The sequence below is a fragment of the Erpetoichthys calabaricus genome, chromosome 1 (genome assembly GCF_900747795.2).
Source record: "Erpetoichthys calabaricus chromosome 1, fErpCal1.3, whole genome shotgun sequence".
Lineage (NCBI taxonomy): Eukaryota > Metazoa > Chordata > Cladistia > Polypteriformes > Polypteridae > Erpetoichthys > Erpetoichthys calabaricus.
Window position 1 is genome coordinate 206,907,228 of NC_041394.2, and position 27,025 is coordinate 206,934,252.

Genomic DNA, 27,025 nt, shown 5'->3' on the forward strand with positions numbered 1-27,025 from the left:
AGATGTAAACAAAAAAAAAATTAAGTGTCACATTTTTGAATGGGCATATAAGTAGGGGTCTGATTTTATGATCGATTTTTGGGGTTTCAGGAACTTCTGGCATGGATGTTAGAGAGCTACTGCTGTCAATAACAGGGTACAGCTGGGAGTAAGATTAGGTCAGAACTACTCAGATTGTGAACATCAGGTAAATACAGTGCAACGTTCATGCGTACAAACAAAAAATATAAACCCATAAAACACTAAAATTGCAAATTGCCCCTGTAGAAATTTCAAAGCAAACCAAGAGTTGTGATTCTGTCACACAGAGGAACATAATGGATACAAGCCTTAAAAAACATAACACGGCCCAAAATTTCACCCATGTTTGGCTCACCAGAGTATGCCCTAACACAGGGAGCCTAGCTCCAACTCAAACGGCAGGCTTCAAACCTGCACAGGCCCCAAATTGGGAACAAGGCTATTAAATAACAAAAGTCAAAATTGTGTACAAAATAAAAAAGGGAAAACCACAAAACCCCTGGGGTAAACATTAAGCAAAATAAAGTTCTTTTGGGAAAAATAAAAACAAATAAGCAAATAAAAGAGCAAAAATCGGTTTTCTATTTCCAAACCTAAAAGTAAACAAAACTAAGAATACAAATTCAGCAGCAGTATACTGAATGACAGCAGAAGTCAAAATCAAGGAAATTTACAGAGGACAACAAAAATCACAAAAACAAGAGCAACACTAGCATGCTCAATGCCGAAGCTTCAGTGTGAACTGGAGCTTCTCCTTTTCTATAGTTGGGGCCATCATCAGGTGGCACCTCCTTCTTGGCTTACACTTTAAGGAAGTGGTGTGGATGATTAAATATAAAACATTCATGATTAACATAATACAGAATTTAGCAAAATAATAAGTAAATACAAGATTAATAAAAAAATATATATGACATAAATATTAAGAAAAGGCAAAACCGATAGCAAAATGTTTAAAATAACAACAAAAATATTATATTAAAGAAAACTTTACCTGAGCCAAGTGCAAAATCCTGGCTGAACTATAACACCAACAGCCTAATAGTTCCAGGGACAGCAAGCTGAGTGGCCAGGGTGTGCTAAAAATGAAGACCTTTCAAAATACAAAAATCATATTTTGCACAGATTTTAAAACAAATCGAGTCCATATTTAAAACAATTATGACTTTTTCATTGAGTCTGTGCACATTACTTAGGTGGTAACTGATTGGAATAAGAACATTTCCAGTACAAAAACAGGGAGCAATTTTAGTGTATTTAATTTAAATAACAACTAAATTTCATAATATTTTCATGGGAGTAAGTGGACTTTTAATTTGATTCTTTTTTCATTCTAATCATCACGGAAAATAAAACTATTCCTGCTTAACAATATTTTTTTATTATTATTTCAGGTGTCAAAGGACTGAGAGAGGACGAAATACAATCATGGAAACCCATAATAATATAACTAAAAATCTAGTGCATCATCTCCTGTAGAGATTTCCACATAAATCATCATTCCTTAGCATATCAGTTCCAGTGTGCTAAGGTTACAGTGACATTCATAAATGCAGCGTGCATGAAAACTTTGGACAAGCAATTTCAAAAAGTTCAATATTTCAGTCAAGGACAGCATTCTGCTTATGTGACTTTTGTGACGCCACATTTGTGTATATAAAATCTGTGAACAAACATTGGCTATATGGTTACAAATACTTAAATTTTGGAAGGATTCACTGCCTTTTTTGGGAAATCAGGTCAAGATGAGGGATACTTCATTTACTATTCATTTCCTTGCTGGACTTGCAATGGCTGCCCTAATAAATGCTGTGGAGAAGAAAATAGACTGTCCTGAACTGTGTATATGTGAAATAAGGCCGTGGTTCTCACCAAAATCCATTTATATGGAAGCTCCGACAGTGGACTGTAATGATTTAGGACTTTTTGTTCTGCCAGAGAAATTACCTGCTGACACACAAGTTTTACTGCTGCAAACGAACAACATTACAAAAATTGAGAAATCTGTGGACTATCTGAGCAACATAACTGAGATAGACTTATCTCAAAACAATATATCTTCGACAAGAGATATCAATTTAGGACAGCTCCTTCAACTTTTGGCTCTGCACTTGGAAGAAAACAAGCTAAACAAACTGCCTGACAACTGTTTGCCTGCACTATCCAATCTTCAGGAACTGTACATCAATCATAACTTGATTTCAGCTATTGCACCTGGGGCTTTTGTTGGACTTCGTAATCTTCTCAGGCTTCATCTTAATTCAAACAGGTTGCAGATGATTAACAGCAAGTGGTTTGAGGCTATTCCCAAGCTAGAGATTTTAAAGATTGGGGAGAATCCAATAATCAGAATCCAAGATATGAACTTTAAGCCGCTTATCAACCTGCGCAGCCTGGTTTTAGCAAGAGCAAATCTTACGGAAATACCTGATTATGCTTTGGTAGGCCTTGATAGCTTGGAAAGCATCTCTTTTTATGACAATTTATTTGTTAAAGTGCCCCACATTGCTCTTCAGCAGGTTCACAGTCTAAAGTTTTTGGATTTAAATAAAAACCCTCTTGAGAGAATACAGAGGGGAGACTTCAGGGATATGATGCACTTGAAAGAATTGGGAATTAATAACATGCCTGAGTTAGTTTCCATTGACAGTTTTGCTTTAAGCAACTTGCCAGAATTAACAAAAATAGAAGCCACAAATAACCCCAGACTATCGTTTATTCATCCCAATGCATTCTATAAACTTCCAAGACTTGAAACACTGATGCTCAACAGCAATGCTTTAAGCGCCCTGTACCGGATTACAATAGAGTCTCTTCCTAACCTCAGAGAGATCAGCATGCATAGTAATCCGATCAGATGTGACTGCGTCATTCGCTGGATCAACATGAATAAAACTGCAGTTCGATTTATGGAGCCAGATTCATTGTTTTGTTCGGAACCACCAGAGTTACAAGGTCAGCAAGTTAGACAAGTACACTTCAGGGAGATGATGGAGATTTGCCTCCCACTTATTGCTCCAGAAAGCTTTCCTCTTCAGATAAACACCAATAATGAAAGTTCCGTTTCATTACACTGTAGGGCATTTGCAGAACCAGAGCCAGAAATCTATTGGATCATTCCTTCTGGACATAAAATACTTCCCAACACAGTCTCTGATAAATACTACATGCACCCCGAGGGAACCTTTGAAATATATGGCATTACAGAGCATGAAGCAGGGCTGTACACGTGTGTTGCTCATAATCTTGTCGGTGCAGACTTGAAATCTGTCCTGATAAAAGTTGATGGCTCTTTTCCTCCATCTGACAATGGATCATTAAATGTAAAGGTGAAGAATGTGCAAGCACATTCAGTTTTATTATCATGGAAAGTATCTCAGAACCAGTTTGCCTCCAATATAAAATGGTCCACTACAATGAAGGTAAATAGTCCAACTATTGCATATACAGCTAGAGTGCCATCTGATGTCAAGATATACAACTTAACACATCTAAACCCATTAACAGAATACGAAATATGTGTGGACGTTCCCAACATTCAGAAACAGAATTTCAAGAAATGTGTCAATGTGACAACGACAGGCTTAGACCTAGCAGTGCAGATGAAGGGAAAATGGAATCACAATGCATTAATTGCAACGCTGGGTGCAATAATGGGAGTAACTTTTCTTGCTAGCCTTCTATTATATGTGGTTCTGAAGAGCAACTGTATTTTTGGAAGCAGGTACTTGAGAAATCAACAGTCAAATAAGTCGACAGTTTCTATTGACGACACCACGTATTCCCCACTGACAAATCTCTGGGTTTCCAGAAAAGAGGCGGGGGCAGCAGTAGAAGTGAAAGCTACGGTGATAGACATTTCGAACAATTTCTTATAAAGAAATAAGATGTTTTAATTTTATATTTAAGGAAAGATTAACTTTAAGAGTATAAAGCACAAGACTCTACTGAATGCGTGTGCTTATGCAACTCTCAAAACATCTTTCTTGAAGATTTTAATACAGATACATCTGGTTCACCTGTAATGATTAAGGATTTCACTGGTTTCCGGTATCATTTTTCCTAAAAGGTGACAGAAAATGAAAAGTCTCAGAAGCTACTGTTTGAAACATTATTTATAAAATCACTTAATGTGATATTCCTGGTTACTTACCATATGATATGGTGCAAATGGAATAAAGGAAACAAGAAAGATTTGTCTCTGTTACTGACTGTTATATATGTAAAGAATAGTGGAACTACCCTAGTGGTCCTGAGCAATACCCTCTGTGCTGTATTACGTACATAGGCAAGTTAGAGTGCCAAATGTGGTCTTTATAATGGCGATATATCAGTAGAATATAGGATAGCAGTGACTATGATGTGGAAAACAAAAGGTTTTTATGAAAAAATACATTTTTTGATTTAAATAAAAATGTTTATTGCCTTTCATTTGAAAACAATCAAATATCAATTTGCTTTGCATAATAGTCAGAAAATATCTTTTCTTCAAATGAGTTTTGTTATTCATGGCAATTTGCTCAAAAATAAATAAAAATGAAATGAATACATATAATTATATTTAACTCACATGAGCCTGTACAAGTCAATTAACCTGTAAAGTAACAAAGATTGAAAATGAAAAGCTTGGACTATTTATAACATCATAATCAAAAGCCCACTTAATCTAATTCAGGGTAGCAGGCCAATTTTAAATCACCAATTAACTTAATACGCATGGGATGTGAAAGTAAAACCATAATAGCCAAAGAAAAACTCACACAGACTTGGGGGAAATGTGCAAACTCGACATAGATGGGGTCTGGAATGGAGAATTCAAACCCAGGATGCTGGATCTGTGAGGCAGGAGTGCTGGGCAATTTACCACATCTCTTGTAGGTATTAAAAAACAAAAAAGAATCTTGCAAAGCTTGTTGCTCTTGAATCTGATTTCTAAAAATCATATATTTTCTTTGTAATTGTTGTAAGGTAAAAACATATTGCAGCTTATCATATTTTGAGAAATAACAGTAATACAGTATATGAATTATAATAATTAAATATACTAAAACCATGAAAAGTAAATTTAACAAGAATGTTTTTTAGAATGGATATTGTGGAGTAATCTTTCTCCCAAAAAATAAAGTGAAAAAGTTTATCAGCGTATCAAAGACAGGAAAAAAAATTGAACAAACAGTACAGTATAAATAATTGCTGAAAAGTTGGCAGTCATATATATAGTCTGATACTGTATTGTATATTATCTTTTAAAGGTAAGCAACAGGAATTTATCAATTCCATTTTAAACAGGTAAGTAAGTTTAGTCATGTGTATTATCCTAATGAAAATAAACATACAATTGTTTTCCCACCATATTCATCAAAAAACTAACCAATGGGAACATTTTCTTCAACACATACTAGTAAGAGAAAAAATGTGAAAAGATAACTGCTGGTTAAACAAATCACACTCTGAGTGACTTAATTATCTATCTATCTATCTATCTATCTATCTATCTATCTATCTATCTATCTATCTATCTATCTATCTATCTATCTATCTATCTATCTATCTATCTATCTATCTATCTATCTATCTATCTATCTATCTATCTATCTATCTATCTATCTATCTTAGTTGAGAATCAAACATGTCACACATCAGGTGCTTCTTTCCATTTTGTTGTCAACTACAATATGCTTGTTTGAGAATTATGCAGAAGGACGCAGAAAGTCAGGGATCTGAAAGAATGTAAACATTGTTTAATTCTAAATGACAGCTTCAATTAATCTCATCTTCAGATTGCTTATTTGTAACAAAAGCCTCTGAGCAGAATTCTTTATGAGGACCAACAGCATCAAAAGGTTACAATGAAAAGTACTGTTATAATGATCAACCTTCCTTATTCTCATTAATTTTAATTCTTGAATTGTGCGAATCATATTAAAGATGGAATATGATGAGAAAGTGCATAAATCAAAGACAAAACAAATGACAACTATTTAAATACCATGTTGTTTTTACTGTTATGCACTTTTTAATTGTTTAATTTTTGTATTAAAAACAAGTTAATTTATGAGTTAGCAACATGGGAGCACAATGGCCTGAATAAATGTGGATGCTCAGCATGAAAATGAGAAACTCTAAAAGTACCATGAAAGCAATGATACATGCAACATTTTTAATTTAAACACAAAACTACCACTAGTGGAGTTCTATTAAGATTCTAGGAAAGTAACACAAATAATTTCAGAAATATATCAATGTTATTATTACTATTATTTTGTATTTTTCAGTGTTTGCAGAACTGTTTTTCTTACTCAAGCATCCATTTTTTGAACCTACTCCACTATTCAAGAAGAACTAACGGTGCACCAGAGGTTTTACTACAACTAATAAAGGGGTAGACAGTAAATGAAGTCCCACACATATTCCACCCTTTGACTTAAATGAATGTCTTTAAATTGTTTGCAGTAAATAGGTGTGTCTAGAGGAATAAATATGAATATTGTGCCAAGCTCAAGTGCTATGAAACACTAACAAAATATATTTATATTTTATACATGTATTAGAAGTGCTTAATTGATTGTTGTAAATTATGTTACCTACACAATTATACTTGATAAAGAATGACAATAATAAAATTTTATGTGGTGTAACCAAAAAAAAATACAGAATACTACGTAACATACCATAATATTCTTAAACCTGCTTAACCTAAATAAGGTGACAGGGATGGAGCCTATCCTGTCAGCATTATAGGTAAGGCAAAAAGCAGCCCTGGACATAGAGTAAGTCCATCGCAGAGCCTGCCATCACCCCTTTAATCATCACCACACATGGTCCAGTTCAGTGTTACCAATGAACCTTACCTGCTCATCTTTTAGAATATGGGAGGAAAGAAAAGAGGAGTACCAAAAAAAGGCAGACTGTTAATAGAGATGTCTAGAATTGTTTAGTACATAGCAATTTTGTGTATTTGTCACAAATAAAGATTCCTAGCATCAATTAGAAGAATGCAATAAGTCTTTATTGATTCACTGTAGAGATGTTTATCACACAATGGCTGTGTAGACTTAATGATAGATAGATAGATAGATAGATAGATAGATAGATAGATAGATAGATAGATAGATAGATAGATAGATAGATAGATAGATAGATAGATTAGGGCTACTGTAAATTAGGCTTTCTTTTTTGCAAACAGTTAAAAGTTTGATATACCTTTATTCTTTGAAAATCTTTGTATGTTCTAAGATGACAGGCATCCCATCATGGGTAGATCAGATTACCTAGTTACATATGTTTCTAGTCAATATAAGCACTGTTTAAAAAAGATTTTTTTTCTATCATGCTCAGGGCTGAGTGTTATTAAAGTCTGAAGAGCATCCTCCAATTTCTGATTTTAACAGTGAAAACCATAACTAAGAAAGTTTCTGAATAAACTACTAATTCTACACAAACTGGACGGCAAGATTTTTTTTGGCTTTACAGATTATGCTGTTCAACAGAGGCCGAACAATTCTTCATTTTTATTTATTAATGGACACTTAAGCATTTGTAACAATGAATAATTCAGTTTGGACCACAAGCTGTTTCTAAAACTTTTTTTCTTGTTCATGCCAGACTCTTCACAATGACTACAAGATAGCTGTGGACAAAAAGCTTACATAGTATACTCTAAAAAGTACATTTATCCCATGATTATTTTTGTCCTGCTTTAATTTTTGAAAAAAAAAATAGGTGTACAAAAGAAAATACTTTCTATTCTGAGAGATGTGTCTAGATAACAAATAACACAAAAAATATTATTTTAAAACAGTAACACTGATGCCACAAACATACATTTTAGGTAAAACAGGATATTAGAATAACTTTGACAAGAAAAGGCCATTCACCCCAACAAGTTTACAAAGTCCTATTCACTTAATTTCTCCAAAATAACATTGAGTTGACTTTTAACAGACCCTAAAACTCTACTTTCTACCCTACTACTTCACAATTATATTCCATGTGTCTTTGGTTCTCTTCGTGAAACATTTCAGCAAAATTTGTATTTAACAAGTTTCCATTGGGATGCACTGTACTAATTTCCTTCATAATTTGTAACACTTCAGTCATGTCACCTCTTGATCTCTGTTTGCTTATACAGAGATCGATCAACTCCTTCAATGTGTCTTCACAGCATATAGAGTACCTATTATCCTAGTCATTCTCCTCTGGCTCTTTGTCACTTTTATAATATGCAGACCAAAACTTCAAAGAGCATTCCAGGTGAAGCCTCAAAACTTCCCTTGACTTGTACTCTACAGATTGGGCAATGTAACCTAATATAACAGTAGCTTTCTTCATCACTTCTATACATTGTCTGGAAGTAGAAATTAAAGTGTCCTCTTTGACTCCTAGTTCTATCGTATTTAGCTGTACTTTGAAGTTTCAAACCTCCCATTGTGGATTTAAATCTAACATCCTGCATATAATATTAATATTTATATTTATATTAAATTTCCACCTAAGCCTGTGTTCTGTACAGGTCCCTTTGTAATGCTTCTCGATTATCTGACATTTATGTGTATTAAAAAAAACAATCTTTACACTGATCCCTGAAGTATGCCACTTATAACATCACCTAATACTGAAAAAGTTCCACTCACCATAACCTTTTGGTTTTAGTGTTTAAGCCAATTCTGCACCCATCTACACACTTCAACTTGAACCCCAACAGGTTTTAGTTTGATCACCAGTCTCTCATGTGGTGCCTTATCAAAAATTTTCTGAATATCAGGATATTTCATATCATATGCACATATATGATCATCTGTTTTAGTTCCTTCCTCATAGGACCACCCTCATCTGAATCCATACTCCTATTTGATAATATTCCTGATCTTGCCATGTGATGCTTGATCCTTCCCTTAATATTTTTTTATTCCATTACTTTGCTTCTTGTGATGCTAGTTAAGCTTACAGGCCTAAAGTTATTTGGATCAGCCCAATCACCCTTTTTATAAAACAGGGTAACAGTTGCTAGACTCCAGTCCTTAGAAATTTCCCCTGAATCCAGTGATTTTCATGAAATATGTGTCAAAGGTTTATATATGTATATATGAACTCATTAAACCTATTAATTCAAAATGTAACCTGCTAGAATGAGCCTGGTGGTATGCAGATGGTCCATCCAGAGTTACATTGTGTCTTGTGCCCAATGCTATTGGGATAGGTCTACAGTAAGTTAACAAATAAGTATGTTATAAAATCGATGGATAGATAATTAAGCGTGATATTCTAAAATACAGAAGAAAAATTTCCACTGTTATTGTCCGAGTATAATTTTTGCAGGTTATACCACAGTTTTGATGGATGAAAGCCAATGTATATTTGCTGTACACCATAAATAATGTATATGATATAGGAATTTCTGCCTTTGTGGTGAAAATTAGAGCTTCAAATGCATTGCCTGTCTGCATGAGCAATGAGAAAAAGAACAAAACAAGCTCCGTGACGATTTTAATATGACTAACACAAGGTGTTCTTTCAGGTAAGATTTATTTAATGATTCGTGCTATGAGTAATAGTTGCTGATATGATTACTTTTCATGTATGTTCTGTTATCATTTAAAACAATTTATTTTAGGACACTACAAGTTTTAACCCTGAATTACACTACATCCATAATCCAGCATGGGCTAAATTAAACATATGTACAACTTACACTGTGTTCATTGAGCAATTGGTTAACAAAATCTGAATTAAAAATGCAATGTTTGAAACTGACAGACTTTTAAATGCATTAACTCTTCCATTTTCTGTAGTAGATTTATACAGTTGATCGCAGCTAGCCAGAGCCTATCCTGTGAATACCAGGCATGAAGAAACTAACACAGGACAAAACAATTAAACAATGTTAACCATTAAAGCAATATATATTTGGTGTGTTGCAGAAAAATGGAATTTCCAGAGGAAGCTCAAGTAACTGATATAAAACACAGCTAGAAAGTATCCTAACTAGAAGTCAAAATAGGGTCTAAGCACTATGAGGTGTTAATATCCGTTCTACACCAAGAGCACCGACCTAGATGGAGCTTAACGTGATTGCTGTTTCTTTCCTGTCTTGTGCCTGAACGATCCAGAAACTACCTTTAACATTCTGGCTTGCTCAGGTCCTGCTTAACATGCAGAGTTTGCATCAATCTGGAAAGTTTTTAAAATGAGGGTGTGTTGACAACTTGGTTTTAGCCTGTGTCACCATGCAAGTGGTAAGACAAAAGGGAAAGTTGTGTTGCTCTGAATTCTGCTTTTAAACACTCACTTTCAATGATTACTTTTTAATTTTTGCTCACTTCTATTGCACCATTTCCACCAGGAATGGCACAGTGGCTCTAATGAATGCGCCACTGCCTCACAGCTCCAGGGTCCTGAGCACAAATCCTGATCCAGGCTTTGCATGGTTCACTTTATATGTTCTACTGGTGTCTACAAGGCACTCCATTTTTTTCAGTTCCCAAAGACATGTTGCCAAGTTAATGGGTAACACTTCTCACGTGAACTTTCACTCTTTACAAGTCTGATTCTCACAATTGCTGAGGACAACAGGTATCAGCTGCATGTGACCGTAAAGTGGTTAGTGAGTTAGATGATGGAGAGATGGAGGTATAGTTTCTACAATATGTATGTAGGAATATTATTATCACTTACTTAGATTTAATGCATGCAATTTACAAGTACCATCACAACACAAGGTTTTGGCCTTTGATAGAATAACATCCTCAAACTAGGTTGTCAGTGTTATTCTGGTTCTGAACTTTTTTTTTCCAAGTCAATAAAGTTATTATACTCCAGTAAGGCAAAGGTGAGAGGTCCCGAGGTGGCAGTTAGGCATTGCTTCCTTGAAACAATATTCACTTTTATCAAAGCTAGGTAGATATAGTATTTCTACTAAATGTTTTTGTCAAATTCTTCTTAATGTAATAAAGGACACTTGAATGCAGAAATGGGTCAAACATTTTCAAAATGCAATGTAAAATACCGACGTGAAGATACATTAAATTTGTTTCATTACAGACCCAATATGTATTCCTAACACAAAAATCACAAACCTGATGAATCACCATCACACAGAGGCTGACATGAGAATTTATCAGGTAGACATACCCATATATCACAAAAGATTTCAGCACCTTGGACAGGGCTTTTAGAGCTAAGCTATTTGTCAAAGACACAACAGTTGAAATATAACCTATTACAATGCAGGTACAGTATAGGTCAGCAAGAACGTGCACATGCATCTTAGATCTTCACTTTTTGACCCTGGGTACATTTAGGAGCTGCTATTCATATAGAATGAGTATGCAAAGTATCTTTTCCCAAAATAAAAAATTAACAGAGGACAAAAAGAATATACCCAGCAAAATCACAAAAAGCCACCTATGCTGTACACAATAATCAACTCTTTCTTTCTGCTTTTCTGTGAATGGTCTTCAATAGTAACCACAGGTACAATTTTGAAAAGCAGAGTAATCTGCCCTCAGAGCCTATAAAAATGTAGGAAAAGCATGACAAAGGAAATACTGTAAATTGTATTGAACAAACCTTCTTCATTATAGTATGAATTAACAAATCTTCTCTATAGACTTATTGAGTCTTTTTATCAGACTTGTACAGTGAAGCTAAGTCATATATACAGTACTGAAAGGAATTAAGTCTGTAGGCAATTAATGTTAGGGTCCACTAACTTTAACACTTGTAACAGACAATAAAAAGGCTGGAGATTACTGAAATCTAAGGCTTTTCCTTACACACTTGTATTCATTTGCTTTACTTTATTACTGTACCATTCTAATAAGTTATATAGACCCTAGACTCAATGATTAATTATAAAAACACAATAAAGGTAAAAAAATTAAAGATTCCAAAGACTTTACGAGAGTCTATGGTCTTTGTGACAATTAATTTGAAGTTCACATAGTTGAAAATATCAGTTTTTACAAAGCCACTTTTTTACAGTAGATCAAAACATTTTTACTTTGTGCATGTGTTTTACCTATATTGCAATATGGTCCTAATTATTAATGGACAACTTTATAAGATGATCTAAATCTCTAGATATTATTAAAGGAACAGAGGGGAGCGCACTCTTAATTAAATTCTGCACCCATTCATTTATTATAAATTATCTACAATATACTGTATGGTTTGAATTTTTCCAAAAGAGAGCTTACAAAGCACTAAAATATTAAAACAAAACTGCACTGTAATCACATTTCTGCATTTATGCTTTGTATTAATATTGGTCTAATAAATCAAACTACAGAGTCAGAAGTAAAAAGCAAAGCAGAAAAGGTCACACTTTTCACAGTTAAAATTCTTTTGGATAGGCCCCATAATACTGAAACTTACTACTTAATAATTTACTGAGACAGACATACTGTACAGTATTTATCTGACTTTAAAGGACAAACTATGAGTGGAAGTTTAAGTAAAATAAAAATAACATTACAAATACTTTATTTCTAAATCTGTTTATTATTTTTTCTTAATTTCTGAAATATATATCACAACATGCTTTCTCTAACATACATTTAGAGATTTAAACAATAAAATACCAATGGTGTAAATATTCTTTACCAGCTTATGTGTTTTTCATGAAAACAACTGGGATTCAAAGACATGGGTGACAAGTCGATTAAAACAATGTACTGGCAAAAAGGTCATATGACCTCCTCCTGTCTAAACCTCTAAAATTACTTACCACCTTAATATAATTATCTGTAAATTTTATATATATAAAGTGTTTATTTAATTAATAAAATTTACAGATAATTATATCAAGGTGGTAAGCAAACTACACATTAAACAAAAAGACAAAGAAGAAAATCTTAAATCCAATCTGGGTTTGAGCTTCCATCCACCCATCCATCCATCCTCTTCCGCTTATCCGAGGTCGGGTCGCGGGGGCAGCAGCTTGAGCAGAGATGCTCAGACTTCCCTCTCCCCGGCCACTTCTTCTAGCTCTTCCGGGAGAATCCCAAGGCATTCCAAGGCCAGCTGGGAGACATTGTAGCCCCAGCATGTCCTGGGTCTTCCCCAGGGCCTCCTCCCGGCTAGACTTGCCTGGAACACCTCACCAGGGAGGCGTCCAGGAGGCATCCTGATTAGATGCCCGAGCCACCTCATCTGACTCCTCTCGATGCGGAGGAGCAGCGGCTCTACTCTGAGCCCCTCCCGGATGACTGAGCTTCTCACCCTATCTTTAAGGAAAAGCCCAGACACCCTGCGGAGGAATCTCATTTCAGCCGCTTGTATTCGCAATCTTGTTCTTTCGGTCACTATCCATAACTCATGACCATAGGTGAGGGTAGGAGCGTAGATCGACTGGTAAATTGAGAGCTTTGCCTTATGGCTCAGCTCCTTTTTCACCACGACAGACCGATGCAGAGCCCTCATCACTGTGGACGCCGCACCAATCCGCCTGTCGATCTCACGCTCCATTTTTCCCTCACTTGCGAACAAGACCCCGAGATACTTGAACTCCTCCACTTGGGGCAGGATGTTGCTCCCAACCCTGAGAGGGCACTCCACCCTTTTCCGGCTGAGGACCATGGTCTCGGATTTGGAGGTGCTGATTCCCATCCCAGCCGCTTCACACACAGCTGTGAACCGATCCAGAGAGAGCTGAAGATCATGGCCTGATGAAGCAAACAGGACAACATCATTTGCAAAAAGAAGTGACCCAATCCTGAGCCCACTAAACTGGACCACCTCAACGCCCTGGCTGCGCCTAGAAATTCTGTCCATAAAAGTTATGAACAGAATCTGTGACAAAGGGCAGCCTTGGCGAAGTCCAACTCTCACTGAAAACGGGTTTGACTTACTGCCGGCAATGTGGACCAAGCTCTGACACCGGTTGTACAGGGACCGAACAGCCCTTATCAGGGGGTCCGGTACCCCATACTCTCGGAGTACCCCCCACAGGATTCCCCGAGGGACACGGTCGAATGCCTTTTCCAAGTCCACAAAACACATGTAGACTGGTTGGGCAAACTCCCATGCACCCTCCAGGACCCTGCTAAGGGTGTAGAGCTGGTCCACTGTTCCACGACCAGGACGAAAACCACACTGTTCCTCCTGAATCCGAGGTTTGACTATCTGAATGACCCTCCTCTCTAGGACCCCCGAATAGACTTTTCCAGGGAGGCTGAGGAGTGTGATCCCTTTGCAGTTGGAACACACCCTCCGGTCCCCCTTCTTAAAGAGGGGGACCACCACCCCGGTCTTCCAATCCAGAGGCACTGTCCCTGATGTCCATGAGATGTTGCAGAGGCGTGTCAACCAAGACAGTCCTACAACATCCAGAACCTTGAGGAACTCCGGGCGTATCTCATCCACCCCTGGGGCCCTGCCACCAAGGAGTTTTTTGACCACCTCGGTGACCTCAGTCCCAGACATGGGGGAGCCCACCTCCGAGTCCCTAGGCTCTGCTTCCTCATTGGAAGGCATGTTAATGGGATTGAGGAGGTCTTCAAAGTACTCCCCCCACCGACCCACAACGTCCCGAGTCGAGGTCAGAGGCTCCTTCTTCAGCTTGACGGCATCCGTCACCGCTGGTATCCACCAACGGGTTCAGGGATTGCCGCCACAACAGGCACCGACCACCTTACGGCCACAGCTCCGTTCAGCCGCCTCAACAATAGAGGCACGGAACATGGCCCATTCGGACTCAATGTCTCCCACCTCTCTCGGAACGTGGTCGAAGTTCTGCCGAAGGTGGGAGTTGAAGCTACGTCTGACAGGGTTTGAGCTTACCTCAATGTATTCTGTACCCCTGCTATTCATTTGGTGTGTTGCCCACTTATCTACCAGCTTACTAACACAAAGGTCTTTCCTCCCATTCACCTTTCCTCTTTCCTGTTGTGTATCCTCTCTTACTTTCAAAAATTGCATTTCTGTTAACTTGGTCCTTTCAACTCTGCATTTTAAAACCTTTCCTGACAAAGTGGAGGTTCATCAAGCCTGAGTGCTCCTGGCTATAATGTGCTCTGGCAAACCCTGAAATTACTGCACATTTGATTGTTCCAGCATCCCTAAAGGACCAGGTCACATGGGCAAATAATATGTTGTCTAGTTTGTATAATAGACAGTATGCACCCCACTTTCCTTTCTGGGACCCTGTGCTATCTGGAAGTAAGGAAGTGCTGGTTCCTCTGATATTTCCTCCATGACCTCTTCTTCCTTTTTTTACAGTTGTCAATGATACTGAATGTTAGATACTATACTATGTTGAGTTCCCTGCCTTCAAACATAGTGTTGATGGCTCCCATGTCACATGCCAGTTCTTCTTTGTATTACTGGTGTCCATCTCCACTATGTCATTTTTCAGATTTTGGAACAAAATGGACATGGCTTTATGTTTATTCACATTACTCCAATGACTGTGGCAAAAGCCAGATTTTAACAGTGATTTGGATGAAGACTTAAGTAAGAAAATGAAAATGACTTTATTTTTACTAAGTAGTGATGTCAACATAACAATTTTTTTTAAAAATGAGGAGGAAATCTAAACAGTAGTGATTTTATTTATGGAAGGTGAAAACAAAAATAGAACAACAGAGTAGACAATGAGCAAACCTCAACTTAATTTATTATTATACTCTACTGGTCAAAAAATTTAGAACATCCCAGTTTTTCCAGTTTTAATAAAACTAAGCAATTCAAAACAGTAAACTGCCAGCTTCCAAAAAATACAAAATAATGTAATTTTCTGAATACAGAAAGACTTTTTATGGGGAACAAATACTGGGCTAACAACTTACAGTTTTTCTCAGGAATGGAAGTGAATTAAGTGTTGAAAGCTGACATGAATATTTCCTATAGGGATCCCAACTTTTGTTGACTACTTACAAACCCCCTGTGTATATATAAAAGCAGTACGAGAATAAACTTGAATTGACTTCAGTTCAGCTTTATATACCATCATCCCTCAAAAGCTTATAGGGAAGTTGGGTTGGCTAAGCTGCGACATTTCCCTTTGCAACAGGATTCTGAACTTCCTGACAGAGAGACCCCAGACAATCTGCATTGGGAACACCATCTCCAACACCATCATGCTAAGCACTAGCAGCCCCTCAGGGCTGTGTACTCAGGACACTTCTGTTCACTCTGCTTACTCCTGACTGTTGTGTACAGCTCTAACACCATCATTAAAGTTTGCTGATGTTGCAACAGTAATGGGTATCATTAGCAATAGGGATGAGGCAGAATGGAAATACTACAAATGACAGACTGGTATACTGTAAGTGCAACAGTCTGTCTCTTAATGTGGATAAGATGAAAGATGAATCAAAATCAACCTTCTATAACTAAGTAAAAAAACAATGTTGTATATTAAGTTGGAAAAAATCAAATTCTCTTTAAGAGGATCTGTTCAAAACTATTTCAGAACTTTCTGAGAACTCATTAGTAAAATTCTAAAGTAAGCACACCAGGATATTCTTAACTTTCGTACTGTACTTACTGTTTTATCATGTCCACAGAACTACCTTATTTTGGCATTACAATTTATATTGTTCTCGTTGATGGGTGGGGATGAGTGCTGAGTTCTACATTTTCTTTAGATTATTTAGAAGCATACTTTTGTATTTGCTTGATTCTTATTTGATTGACATAGGTAATGTTGTATTGGTATGGCTTCAAACATAGGAGGAAAAAAAATGAATTAGTAATTTCTGAAATAAAATGAGTGAACTTAGTTTTTCTTAATTTCTAGTACAGTAATCCCTCACTTATCGCGGGAGATAGGTTCCAAGGCCGACCGCAATAACTGAATTTCCGCGAAGTAGGGACACCATATTTATTTAATTATTTAACGTGTATTTGGACGTTTTTAAACCCTCCCTGTATTGTTTACAACCCACCCTTTACTCTATTAATAACAGGGACAACTGCTAAGCAATATGAAATCGGTAGATAAGTTTACACTTACTGTATAGCGAAGTACACGTAGCTATATATGATGTGATGATGGTGATGAATATGCTGCGCAGTAAAAATGATGACGATGAAGGTGATGATGACTTTTACTGCGCAGCCGATGACTGTATTTAACGTCTCTTCAGACGGCGGTGCCATTTCCTGGGGCACCTCCTCCACGGTTTCCGAAGGTGTATCCGTAGTAGTAGCAGTAGTAGTAGGAACTGACTCTTTTTTGCGAGGCTGCAAAAACATTGTGATCGGCAGTTGCTGCCACTGCTTCTTTTTCCGGTCGAAGAGCAGCTTGTAGGCGGTCATGACGTCGTCGACCTTGTTGCAAAGATTCCTAAAGCAGATTCCATCCAGACTACTGCCTTATCACGTCCACTTGCAACTCGTTTTGCGCCCTGGTTAAAGGACACTGCGGCCGTAGATCTTATATGCTTTTCCTCCTTTTTAAATAAAAAGAATCGTGGACTCATTGATGCTGTAATGGTGTGGCTGTTCCCTTCCTTCAACATATCCAAAACTTTTACCTTTTCTGCAATCATTTGCATCTTCTGTTGGCGCTTGGACACGGCCCCTGAAGCAGTAGCACGTTAATGCTGAATGAGTGAGATGAGACTTCCTGGTTAATGCAACATTCCGTCGCTGAGCCAATCAGCAGCACACAGGAACATAACTGCGTGCTCTGATTGGGTAGCTTCTCAGCCATCCGCCAATAGCATCTCTTGTATGAAATCAACTGGGCAAACCAACTGAGGAAGCAAGTACCAGAAGTAAAAAGACCCATTGTCCGCAGAAACCCGCGAAGCAGCGAAAAATCCACGTTATATATTTAGATATGCTTACATATAGAATCCGCGAAAAGTGAACTGCGAAGTAGCGAGGGATTACTGTAGTGCAATTCATTTCATTCACATTGGAATATTCTAGGCAGGTTTGGAATTCTTTTAACAGAGTAAAATGAGTTAGGATTATAAAGGTTATCATACTAGAAAGTCCATAGGTTTTTCACCTGTAATTATATCAACAGGCCACTCAAGGACACATGACTAGTTCCTCTGGCAATTAAGCAAAATTTATAACCTAGTAGTCTTTAATCTGAGGACATAGCTAACATATTTGGCCAAGGGAGAAAAATACTAGGAAAAATAATTTACAAGAAAGTGCTTTAAAACATACGCCAACAGAGTTGTTTGTGATGCAAAATTTTGAACAGAATTAGCATCGTGTCTGTAAAGAAGAGTGTATTCTAATGCAGATCACCTATAAAATCATTTCAGAAAATCAAAAGGTGTGCTGGTGTAGCTTTGACATCGTTCCTTGCTGCTTTATAATAAAGTAGTTGTAGTAAAGTATAAAGATTTGGAAATAGTGTTATGCTGTTTCTGAAGCTGTTTCTGACTTACATTTAATGAGAAAAAAAATTGTATGAGAGACTATATTTGCACAAAATCACTGAAACAAAACTGTGTTACTGATACTAACCAGCTTCTGTAGGAATCAATATAATATTTGCCATATAATTAATACTGCATATCTATTCTCTATATATAAAATCCTCAGCCTAAAAGTGCAACAATTTTGTGCAACGATTTTATGTGACTTTTTATGTCATGGCTTTTGTCATGCTTTAAATCGGGCTTATTTTAAAACCTACATATATACCGTGGATACTCGCGTATAAGTCGAAACATTTATGCCTTAAAATTCATTCAAAAAAACAGGGTCGACTTATCCACAGGGCAACACAATTGTCCATAGAATTTGGGTAATGACATTGTACACTCAACACTTCACGGTGTTAAGTCACCGGTCATCTGCCGTTTCCCATGGTCTTTGAAATAATTATAAGCCAGCAATACTATTGCTAATTAGTTAGCTTTTTTCTAATTTCATTAAATAATTCTTTAAAATGTGAAATACTTGAATTTGAGCATAACTTTTGCAGGGTTTGGATAACAAAGATACCATTAGCTGCCGCGTGCCATCTAGCGGCTGCCATCGCGCGTGCCTGTTGGCTGGTACATAGTGTTAAAGGTTGCGGGAGCAAGCCAGCATATAGCGGCTGCAATCGCACATGCCTGTCGGCCAGTACATAGTGTTAAAGGTCGCCGGAGCAAGCCGGCATATAGCGGATACGATCGCGCGTGCCTGTCGGCTAGTACATAGTGTTAAAGGTCACGGGAGCAAGCCGGCATATAGCGGCTGCAATCGCACTGGCTGGACTGCCGGTACATAGTGTTAAAGGTTGCCGGAGCAAGCCGGCATCTAGCGGCTGCAATCGCACGTGCCTGTCGGCCAGTACATAGTGTTAAAGGTCGCTGGAGCAAGCCGGCATATAGCGGATATGATCGCGTGTGCCTGTCAGCTGGTACATAGTGTTAAAGGTCGCCAGAGCAAGCCGGCATCTAGCGGCTGCAATCTCAGGTGCCTGTCGGCTGGTACATAGTGTTAAAGGTCGCAAGCTGTCAAGTTTTACCCTCGACTTATACGCGGGTCATAACAAATTTCGTAATTTTCGTCTTAAAAATACACTCGACTTATCTGCAAGATCGACTAATACGCGAGTATCTACAGTATGTTTGGTATCATTCTTTTCAGAATTTATTGAACTTTAATGTGATGTTGTTAGATTTTCAGATTCCGTTTTTAAATTATAAACTAAAATATCAAGAACTCACGTCCCGCGAGACGAGACTGTGTGCCAAGACATTTAATCACACCCGGGGCCAGAAAGAAAAGATAAAGAGTAGATGGCAATGACAGCTGTAGTACAGGCTTTTAAATGTTCGAAGCGCTGTGTGAGATACACATCAGCAGCAGCAAGCCAGCAGCTGATCGAGCAAAGAGGAGATAAAAAAAAATTGCATTTGTTTCCCATTGTATCACAGTTTAAGAGGGGGTTTTGGAGGAGCGACCGCGTCTCCTTGAGGTGCGTTCAGCTCCCCTCTTCACAACGTAAGCGGCAGAGACGCGAAGTAGGCTGGCGCATAGTGCAGGCCAGGGGGGGTTGGTGAGTGAAGCGAGCAGGGGGTCACCCCCTAGCATTAAATAAAGAAGAAATGCACGGCTGTTTTGTAAAAGCATAATTCTCAGTAACAATTCTGATTTATCATCTCTGTTGATACCAAATTCTAGCATTTTTTTTACAGCATTCCTAACAGTTTATGAATATGGGCCTTCAGACTGAAAATGTAAAGAGATTGCCTTTTGTAGCAGGCTATGTTGGCATAGGCTCAAAACTAAATGATTTACTCAAGATTCCAAAATTTTTAGTGCTTGTTGTGCAATTGTGAATTTGCATGGAGAGGTAGATATGTAGCCTGGGAATAATCAGGCAATATTCAATAACCAGACCAATTTGACATACTATTTTCTAGGATATGAAAAAAGACAACAATGGCTTTGTTTCCTCAGGATATGACAAAAAGCTAAATTATGCCCATGCATGAAAGTTTACTATTGGACTGATTTTACTGTATTTTTGACCTCTCCAGGAAGATTCTTGCAATTATGATCTCATTTGTTGGTTGGTTGTTTCCAGAGAAAACCATCTTTTTAAGAACCATGTGTAAAAGTTAAAGGATCAATTAGCTCTTAGCATTCACCCATATAAGAAATAAGCTGAACAAAGCCAAGGAAAGATCTGTCCAAAACTAAGATTAGAAAGTGTAGCACTATGATTCAATTCCATGTAAACATCTTTGCATTTCATCCTTTAAGTTATTAAAACAATAAGGTTTAAATAAAACACAAAACTACAGCAGATACAATAATAATGAATACAAAAACACCATGCAAGAAGAACACAGAAAAAAAACTACAAGATACACAATTTCATGTCTTTTTCGTATTAGTAAGGCTATTAAATCAATGAAATTATAAAAAAGAGAAAGCCAAAGTTCCAGTTCCAGATTCTATGATGTTAAAAATACAGTCTATTGCTATATAACTAAATAAATCTGTTAATTAGATTTAAAATATTAATTAAAAGCTAATTAAATATTATTTTGAATTGATATATGCACACATCAGTAAGAAAGAATGTGATTTGGTACTTGTTTCCACCACCAAATTCCAGCATTAAACCCTGCAGCCATTGTAAACTGTTAAGGCAGTCTTCCCACTGTTGCTATAGTCCTTTTAAAATGTCCACAGTCATACTGTAACTACCAAACAGTATAGACATTAAGTAAACATTAGAAAAAGAACATATGCGACTGCAAGTACCATAGGCACAACAATTCTAAATCCAAAAAGGGACCATAACAAAATGGACTTTAAAACTTTACAGATGGATCAATTCACCTCTGAAATAAATGAGGAAAAGATTGACATAAGGGACCAATGATTTTAACAAATCTCTCAATGGCCATCATACATCTGCTCTTGAGGATTTATTGTGTACAAGCTGATGACATCTGCCTCATCCTAAACAGACAAAATGATTGAAATGACCTTGAATAGCAACATGGAAATCACTGTCAACTGATTGAAAAAATGAAAATGGGAGGCAGATATAGCAAAGGGTGTCTGCACATTTTCTCAGTATAATCAAAACAACTTCAACATCAGAAAATTAGAAAACTGCTTAAACAAGGTACTGTTTGATGGCATAAAACAAATGAAAGCCTTCAGCAGAAACTAAAAAAAACACTGCTAGGTTCATTGTTTGCAGAGATTAGAATATATGTGCTGCGGTGGGCTATCGCCCTGCCTGGGGTTTGTTTCCTGCCTTGTACCCTGTAGTTAGGATATAGCGGGTTGGATAATGGATGGATGAAGAATATATGTGAATTTGAGTAGCAAGATTTTGACATAAGGTATGTAGTAACAGCAATGAAAACAAAACTAATATGGCTACTTTGAAATTAGAGAACATCAGGTGGACACACGCAAAGCAAAGTGTTGCCTGGTTGGCCTATGTCTTTAGGTAAAAACTTTACCTGCCCTGATTAGTCATGGGTGAAATGTTTCTGGGAACAGATCCGCGTTTTTGAAACAAGTAACCTCAGAAATACAACCTTTATGTTCTTATTGCTTCTTCCACCTTCCTTTTTTTACAAAACGTTTTGCAATGTTTCCTTTGCTAAAGTTTGAAAGGAAGATGACCATTGGACCTTCATTCAGAGCTCTTTAACGTCTTGGTGTAATTCCTCAAACTTCATCCTTAGACGAAAACTGAAAAATCTCTCAAAGTGCCTCATAAACTGATTGAAATGCCCTTTTCTAATTTAACTTTGACAAAAAATAGTTTTGCCTAGTTGTGTCATATGTAGTTTGCGATGGCTGTTTTCAAAAGAAAGAGCTATGCTGTAGACTGGAGCAGCACACACATGTTCTTCTTCTTCTTCTTTCAGCTGGTCCTGTTAGGGGTTGCCACAGCGGATCATCCAAAATGATGATCCGCTGATGATCCGCAATATGTTGTCCGCATATTGATTTGGCAAAATTTCACACCAGATGCCCTTCCTGACGTAACCCTCCCCATTTATCTGGGCATTTTCTCATTCTTTATAATGTATTTCTCAAAGCTCTCAGATTGTTTAGGGGTTTATTCGTTTACTTCTGTTTTTTTTGGAACTTTATAAAGATACAGTATTTTGATCCATTGCATCGACCAATTCTTCACATGTTATGTATTTACTTATGACATGTAATACTTCTGACATAACTGGCAATTGTCCTTGAGCTTTTTTAAATATATATTCATGTGCATCAGAGAGATGTCATGGTAGTCATTTTATTGTAGGCAAAACACGGCAATACTCAGAGTCTATATTTTCCCACAAAGTAAAGGTTAAAAATCAAAACTCGCTTCACAAATATCTAGTTTATCTAGTATAGCTTTGTCATGAGGACATACAAGGGTTTAGTAATTTAAAAATTTGGTTAAAGCAAAAACCTGCAGCCACTGTGGACCTCCAGGCCAAAGCTGAGTATCTCTGATCAATATGGTATTTTTATCTGAAACTTGATCACAGAAATACTGTATTTTCCCATACTTTTAATCTTTTAATCTCACCAATTTGGTTTAACTGCAAAATTCATTGTAATTGTCTTCCAAAGCATTTTTCACAGCCTCATATACTTCAAATCCATTCTGTTAGACATAGCACTGACAGCACCGTGGTGCAGAGGCTAGTATTAATGGCTCACAGTTTCAAGAATATGGACATCAAGCCTAGTCTGGTCAAAGCCTTAATGAAGCTGGATATTTTTGTGTAACTTTCACTTGCTTTCCTTACACATTTGAAAGATACACATGTTTAGTTAATTGGCACTTTTAAATTACCGTTTGTAAGTTAGCAAATGTAAAATTCTTATAACGGAGTGGCCTCTGTTTTGGGTTGGTTCTTGCCTTTGTGCTCATGTTGGGAACAGGCTTTGTTACCATGTCATCCTGTAACGGAACAATTAGGATAGAGATGAATATGAAGATAGCTGAGATGAGTTGAAATTTGAGAAATACATATGTTGTCCCAATATCTCACCCAGATATTTTTCAAAAGATGTCATGGCATTCATTCACTCATCCAATACCTGTCATGTAAAGTGCCTTTGACCCAAACATACCAGAGAACACAGACCTTCGTCTCTTGCATTCTGAAATTTTCATCCATATATTCTACCTTTCAGCATTTAATGTTTCCCTTTGAATCACTTTACGAGTTATTCTCATGACTTTTTTTCCCCTATGATATTTAAAGATTTTTTGTCCAATGCTTTTCATTATGATATAAAAAAGACAGAATGTCATCATTAAATAAGATCAAAATATTGTAGTGTTTTGGGGCAGGATATGCCAGGATACTCAATGGCACAGAAATCTACGAACTTTACTTTTAAATCTAATCTACTGAATGTTCAGTTTACACTGCTTTAAAAGTGTCTTATTGTACAGGGTAGTGTGAAAGTGTTACTTGCAAGTGCTAATCAAAAGGTTTTTGGTGCAAGATTAGTGAATTCGCCCACCTTACCTTACAACTTCTGCATTCCTTGTCTGAAAATCTCAGAACATAATTAATATATCATTTCAAGCAGAATATTAAACTTAAAATTATTCATGTGGTTCTAAGATTGTGAGTAAAGAAAATTAATATGCGTGGAGAGTTTAGGTGGTCCATAACAATTCTTATTTTTCCAGGGAATTCATTTTTCTGCATACAAGTTTAACTGATTGTTTTGAAGCTTATTTTGAAACAGTGGAAGCAGTGCAAACAGAGTCTAATTAGCCACATGACAGTACAACTGATCTATTTCTATAGGTGAAGGCACCTTTAAATTTAGGCTTGAAATATATATAACTAGTAGTACTTTAGAGTTATTGCTATTTTAAAATGTTCCATTAATGTTTTGTGAGGAGGTGGGTGTGCCCAGCATCACTGAATATATGTGTGCTGTCGACCTGAATACTGTTGGGTGTAATTGTTTTTCTTTGGCTCCTTCCAGTTTTATCTTCATAAAACTGCCAAAAATAATTGAAATATCTATAAAGTGTTTTTATTAAGGGAGTGTGTCTACTCTTCACAATATAGTCACAATATCATTATGGTTAATGACATAAGAAATTTGTGAACACACAGAACATTTGTCAAATTCATTCAGATTTTAGAATACACAGTAAAATCAATAAAATGTAACCTTCCCTATCTATCTAAATAAATAAATGAATATTATTATTATGAATATTATTTACAATTAAAATTACAACTAAGGAAATTACCAAGAGACTAATAATAGGGTAGAAAATACATTGGGTCTGCTCCAATAATTGTATCCTTTACTCAAGATGATGTAAAAGTGCAAAATATATACAGTGGTGTGAAAAACTATTTGCCCCCTTCCTGATTTCTTATTCTTTTGCATGTTTGTCACACAAAATGTTTCTGATCATCAAACACATTTAACCATTAGTCAAATATAACACAAGTAAACACAAAATGCAGTTTGTAAATGGTGGTTTTTATTATTTAGGGAGAAAAAAAAAATCCAAAACCTACATGGCCCTGTGTGAAAAAGTAATTGCCCCCTGAACCTAATAACTGGTTGGGCCACCCTTAGCAGCAATAACTGCAATCAAGCATTTGCGATAACTTGCAATGAGTCTTTTACAGCACTCTGGAGGAATTTTGGCCCACTCATCTTTGCAAAATTGTTGTAATTCAGCTTTATTTGAGGGTTTTCTAGCATGAACCGCCTTTTTAAGGTCATGCCATAGCATCTCAATTGGATTCAGGTCAGGACTTTGACTAGGCCACTCCAAAGTCTTCATTTTGTTGTTCTTCAGCCATTCAGAGGTGGATTTGCTGGTGTGTTTTGGGTCATTGTCCTGTTGCAGCACCCAAGATCGCGTCAGCTTGAGTTGACGAACAGATGGCCGGACATTCTCCTTCAGGATTTTTTGGTAGACAGTAGAATTCATGGTTCCATCTATCACAGCAAGCCTTCCAGGTCCTGAAGCAGCAAAACAACCCCAGACCATCACACTACCACCACCATATTTTACTGTTGGTATGATGTTCTTTTTCTGAAATGCTGTGTTCCTTTTACGCCAGATGTAACGGGACATTTGCCTTCCAAAAAGTTCAACTTTTGACTCATCAGTCCACAAGGTATTTTCCCAAAAGTCTTGGCAATCATTGAGATGTTTCTTAGCAAAATTGAGACGAGCCCTAATGTTCTTTTTGCTTAACAGTGGTTTGCGTCTTGGAAATCTGCCATGCAGGCCGTTTTTTGCCCAGTCTCTTTCTTATGGTGGAGTCGTGAACACTGACCTTAATTGAGGCAAGTGAGGCCTGCAGTTCTTTAGACGTTGTCCTGGGGTCTTTTGTGACCTCTCGGATGAGTCGTCTCTGCGCTCTTGGGGTAATTTTGGTCGGCTGGCCACTCCTGGGAAGGTTCACCACTGTTCCATGTTTTTGCCATTTGTGAATAATGGCTCTCACTGTGGTTCGCTGGAGTCCCAAAGCTTTAGAAATGGCTTTATAACCTTTACCAGACTGATAGATCTCAATTACTTCTGTTCTCATTTGTTCCTGAATTTCTTTGGATCTTGGCATGATGTCTAGCTTTTGAGGTGCTTTTGGTCTACTTCTCTGTGTCAGGCAGCTCCTATTTAAGTGATTTCTTGATTGAAACAGGTGTGGCAGTAATCAGGCCTGGGGGTGGCTACGGAAATTGAACTCAGGTGTGATGCACCACAGTTAGGTTATTTTTTAACAAGGGGGCAATTACTTTTTCACACAGGGCCATGTAGGTTTGGATTTTTTTTCTCCCTAAATAATAAACACCATCATTTAAAAACTGCATTTTGTGTTTACTTGTGTTATATTTGACTAATGGTTAAATGTGTTTGATGATCAGAAACATTTTGTGTGACAAACATGCAAAAGAATAAGAAATCAGGAAGGGGGCAAATAGTTTTTCACACCACTGTATATACTGTAGATTTAGAACAAATAGTCCAACAAATATACTACACTGGAAGCCTTTTTAGAGATTTTTAGAAAAAAAAAATCACACCTTATTTATCCTTCTTTTGAAATACATGAGACATACAGAACATTATTTTAAAAAAATTTTAAAAATGCATTCACCTTTTTGCCATTTTACTGGGTAATGTGAACCCACTCCCCTCAACACCAAACCGATGGAAGATTATTCACTGTTTGTGGTTGTCGTGAATTTAAGTTTTTGAGCCACCTGTTTTGCTTTTGTATCATTTTGGTTTATTTGGATCCATATTATCTAATGGTACAGCATTTTGATTCATGGTTTATGGTATTAAATTATTGCAACATAGTGATTCTGCCATACATGTGTCTTTGCTGCACCATTGCATTTGATGTCATTATGCACACTTTGTAATGTCGTGACACAGTATTGTGAACATCCAAGTTTTGGATTAAAAAAAACAAAACTCTGCAGGTGTCATTTACAAATTAGGAGAAGAATATGTTTAGGTGGCAGGATTTTTACTTTGTTATCATTCAACTCCAGTTTTGTTATGTATTTGCCACTAATGCTTGGCCCTTCTGAACTTTCTGACTGA

General features: G+C 37.0%; 2 protein-coding genes across 2 annotated transcripts in view; one reads left to right on the forward strand and one right to left on the reverse strand.

Moving 5' to 3' along the window:
* Positions 1-4,436, forward strand: part of LOC114658982 (leucine-rich repeat neuronal protein 3-like) — a 62,203-nt gene extending 57,767 nt beyond the window's left edge. The window contains exon 2 of the mRNA XM_028811144.2: positions 1,416-4,436. Coding sequence (XP_028666977.2) covers positions 1,767-3,899 — 2,133 coding nt within the window. The 5' untranslated portion in view covers positions 1,416-1,766 and the 3' untranslated portion in view covers positions 3,900-4,436. The remainder of the gene's footprint in view (positions 1-1,415) is intronic.
* The window catches only part of immp2l (inner mitochondrial membrane peptidase subunit 2), a 1,592,803-nt gene that overhangs the window by 627,825 nt on the left and 937,953 nt on the right, over positions 1-27,025 (reverse strand). The window lies entirely within an intron of this gene.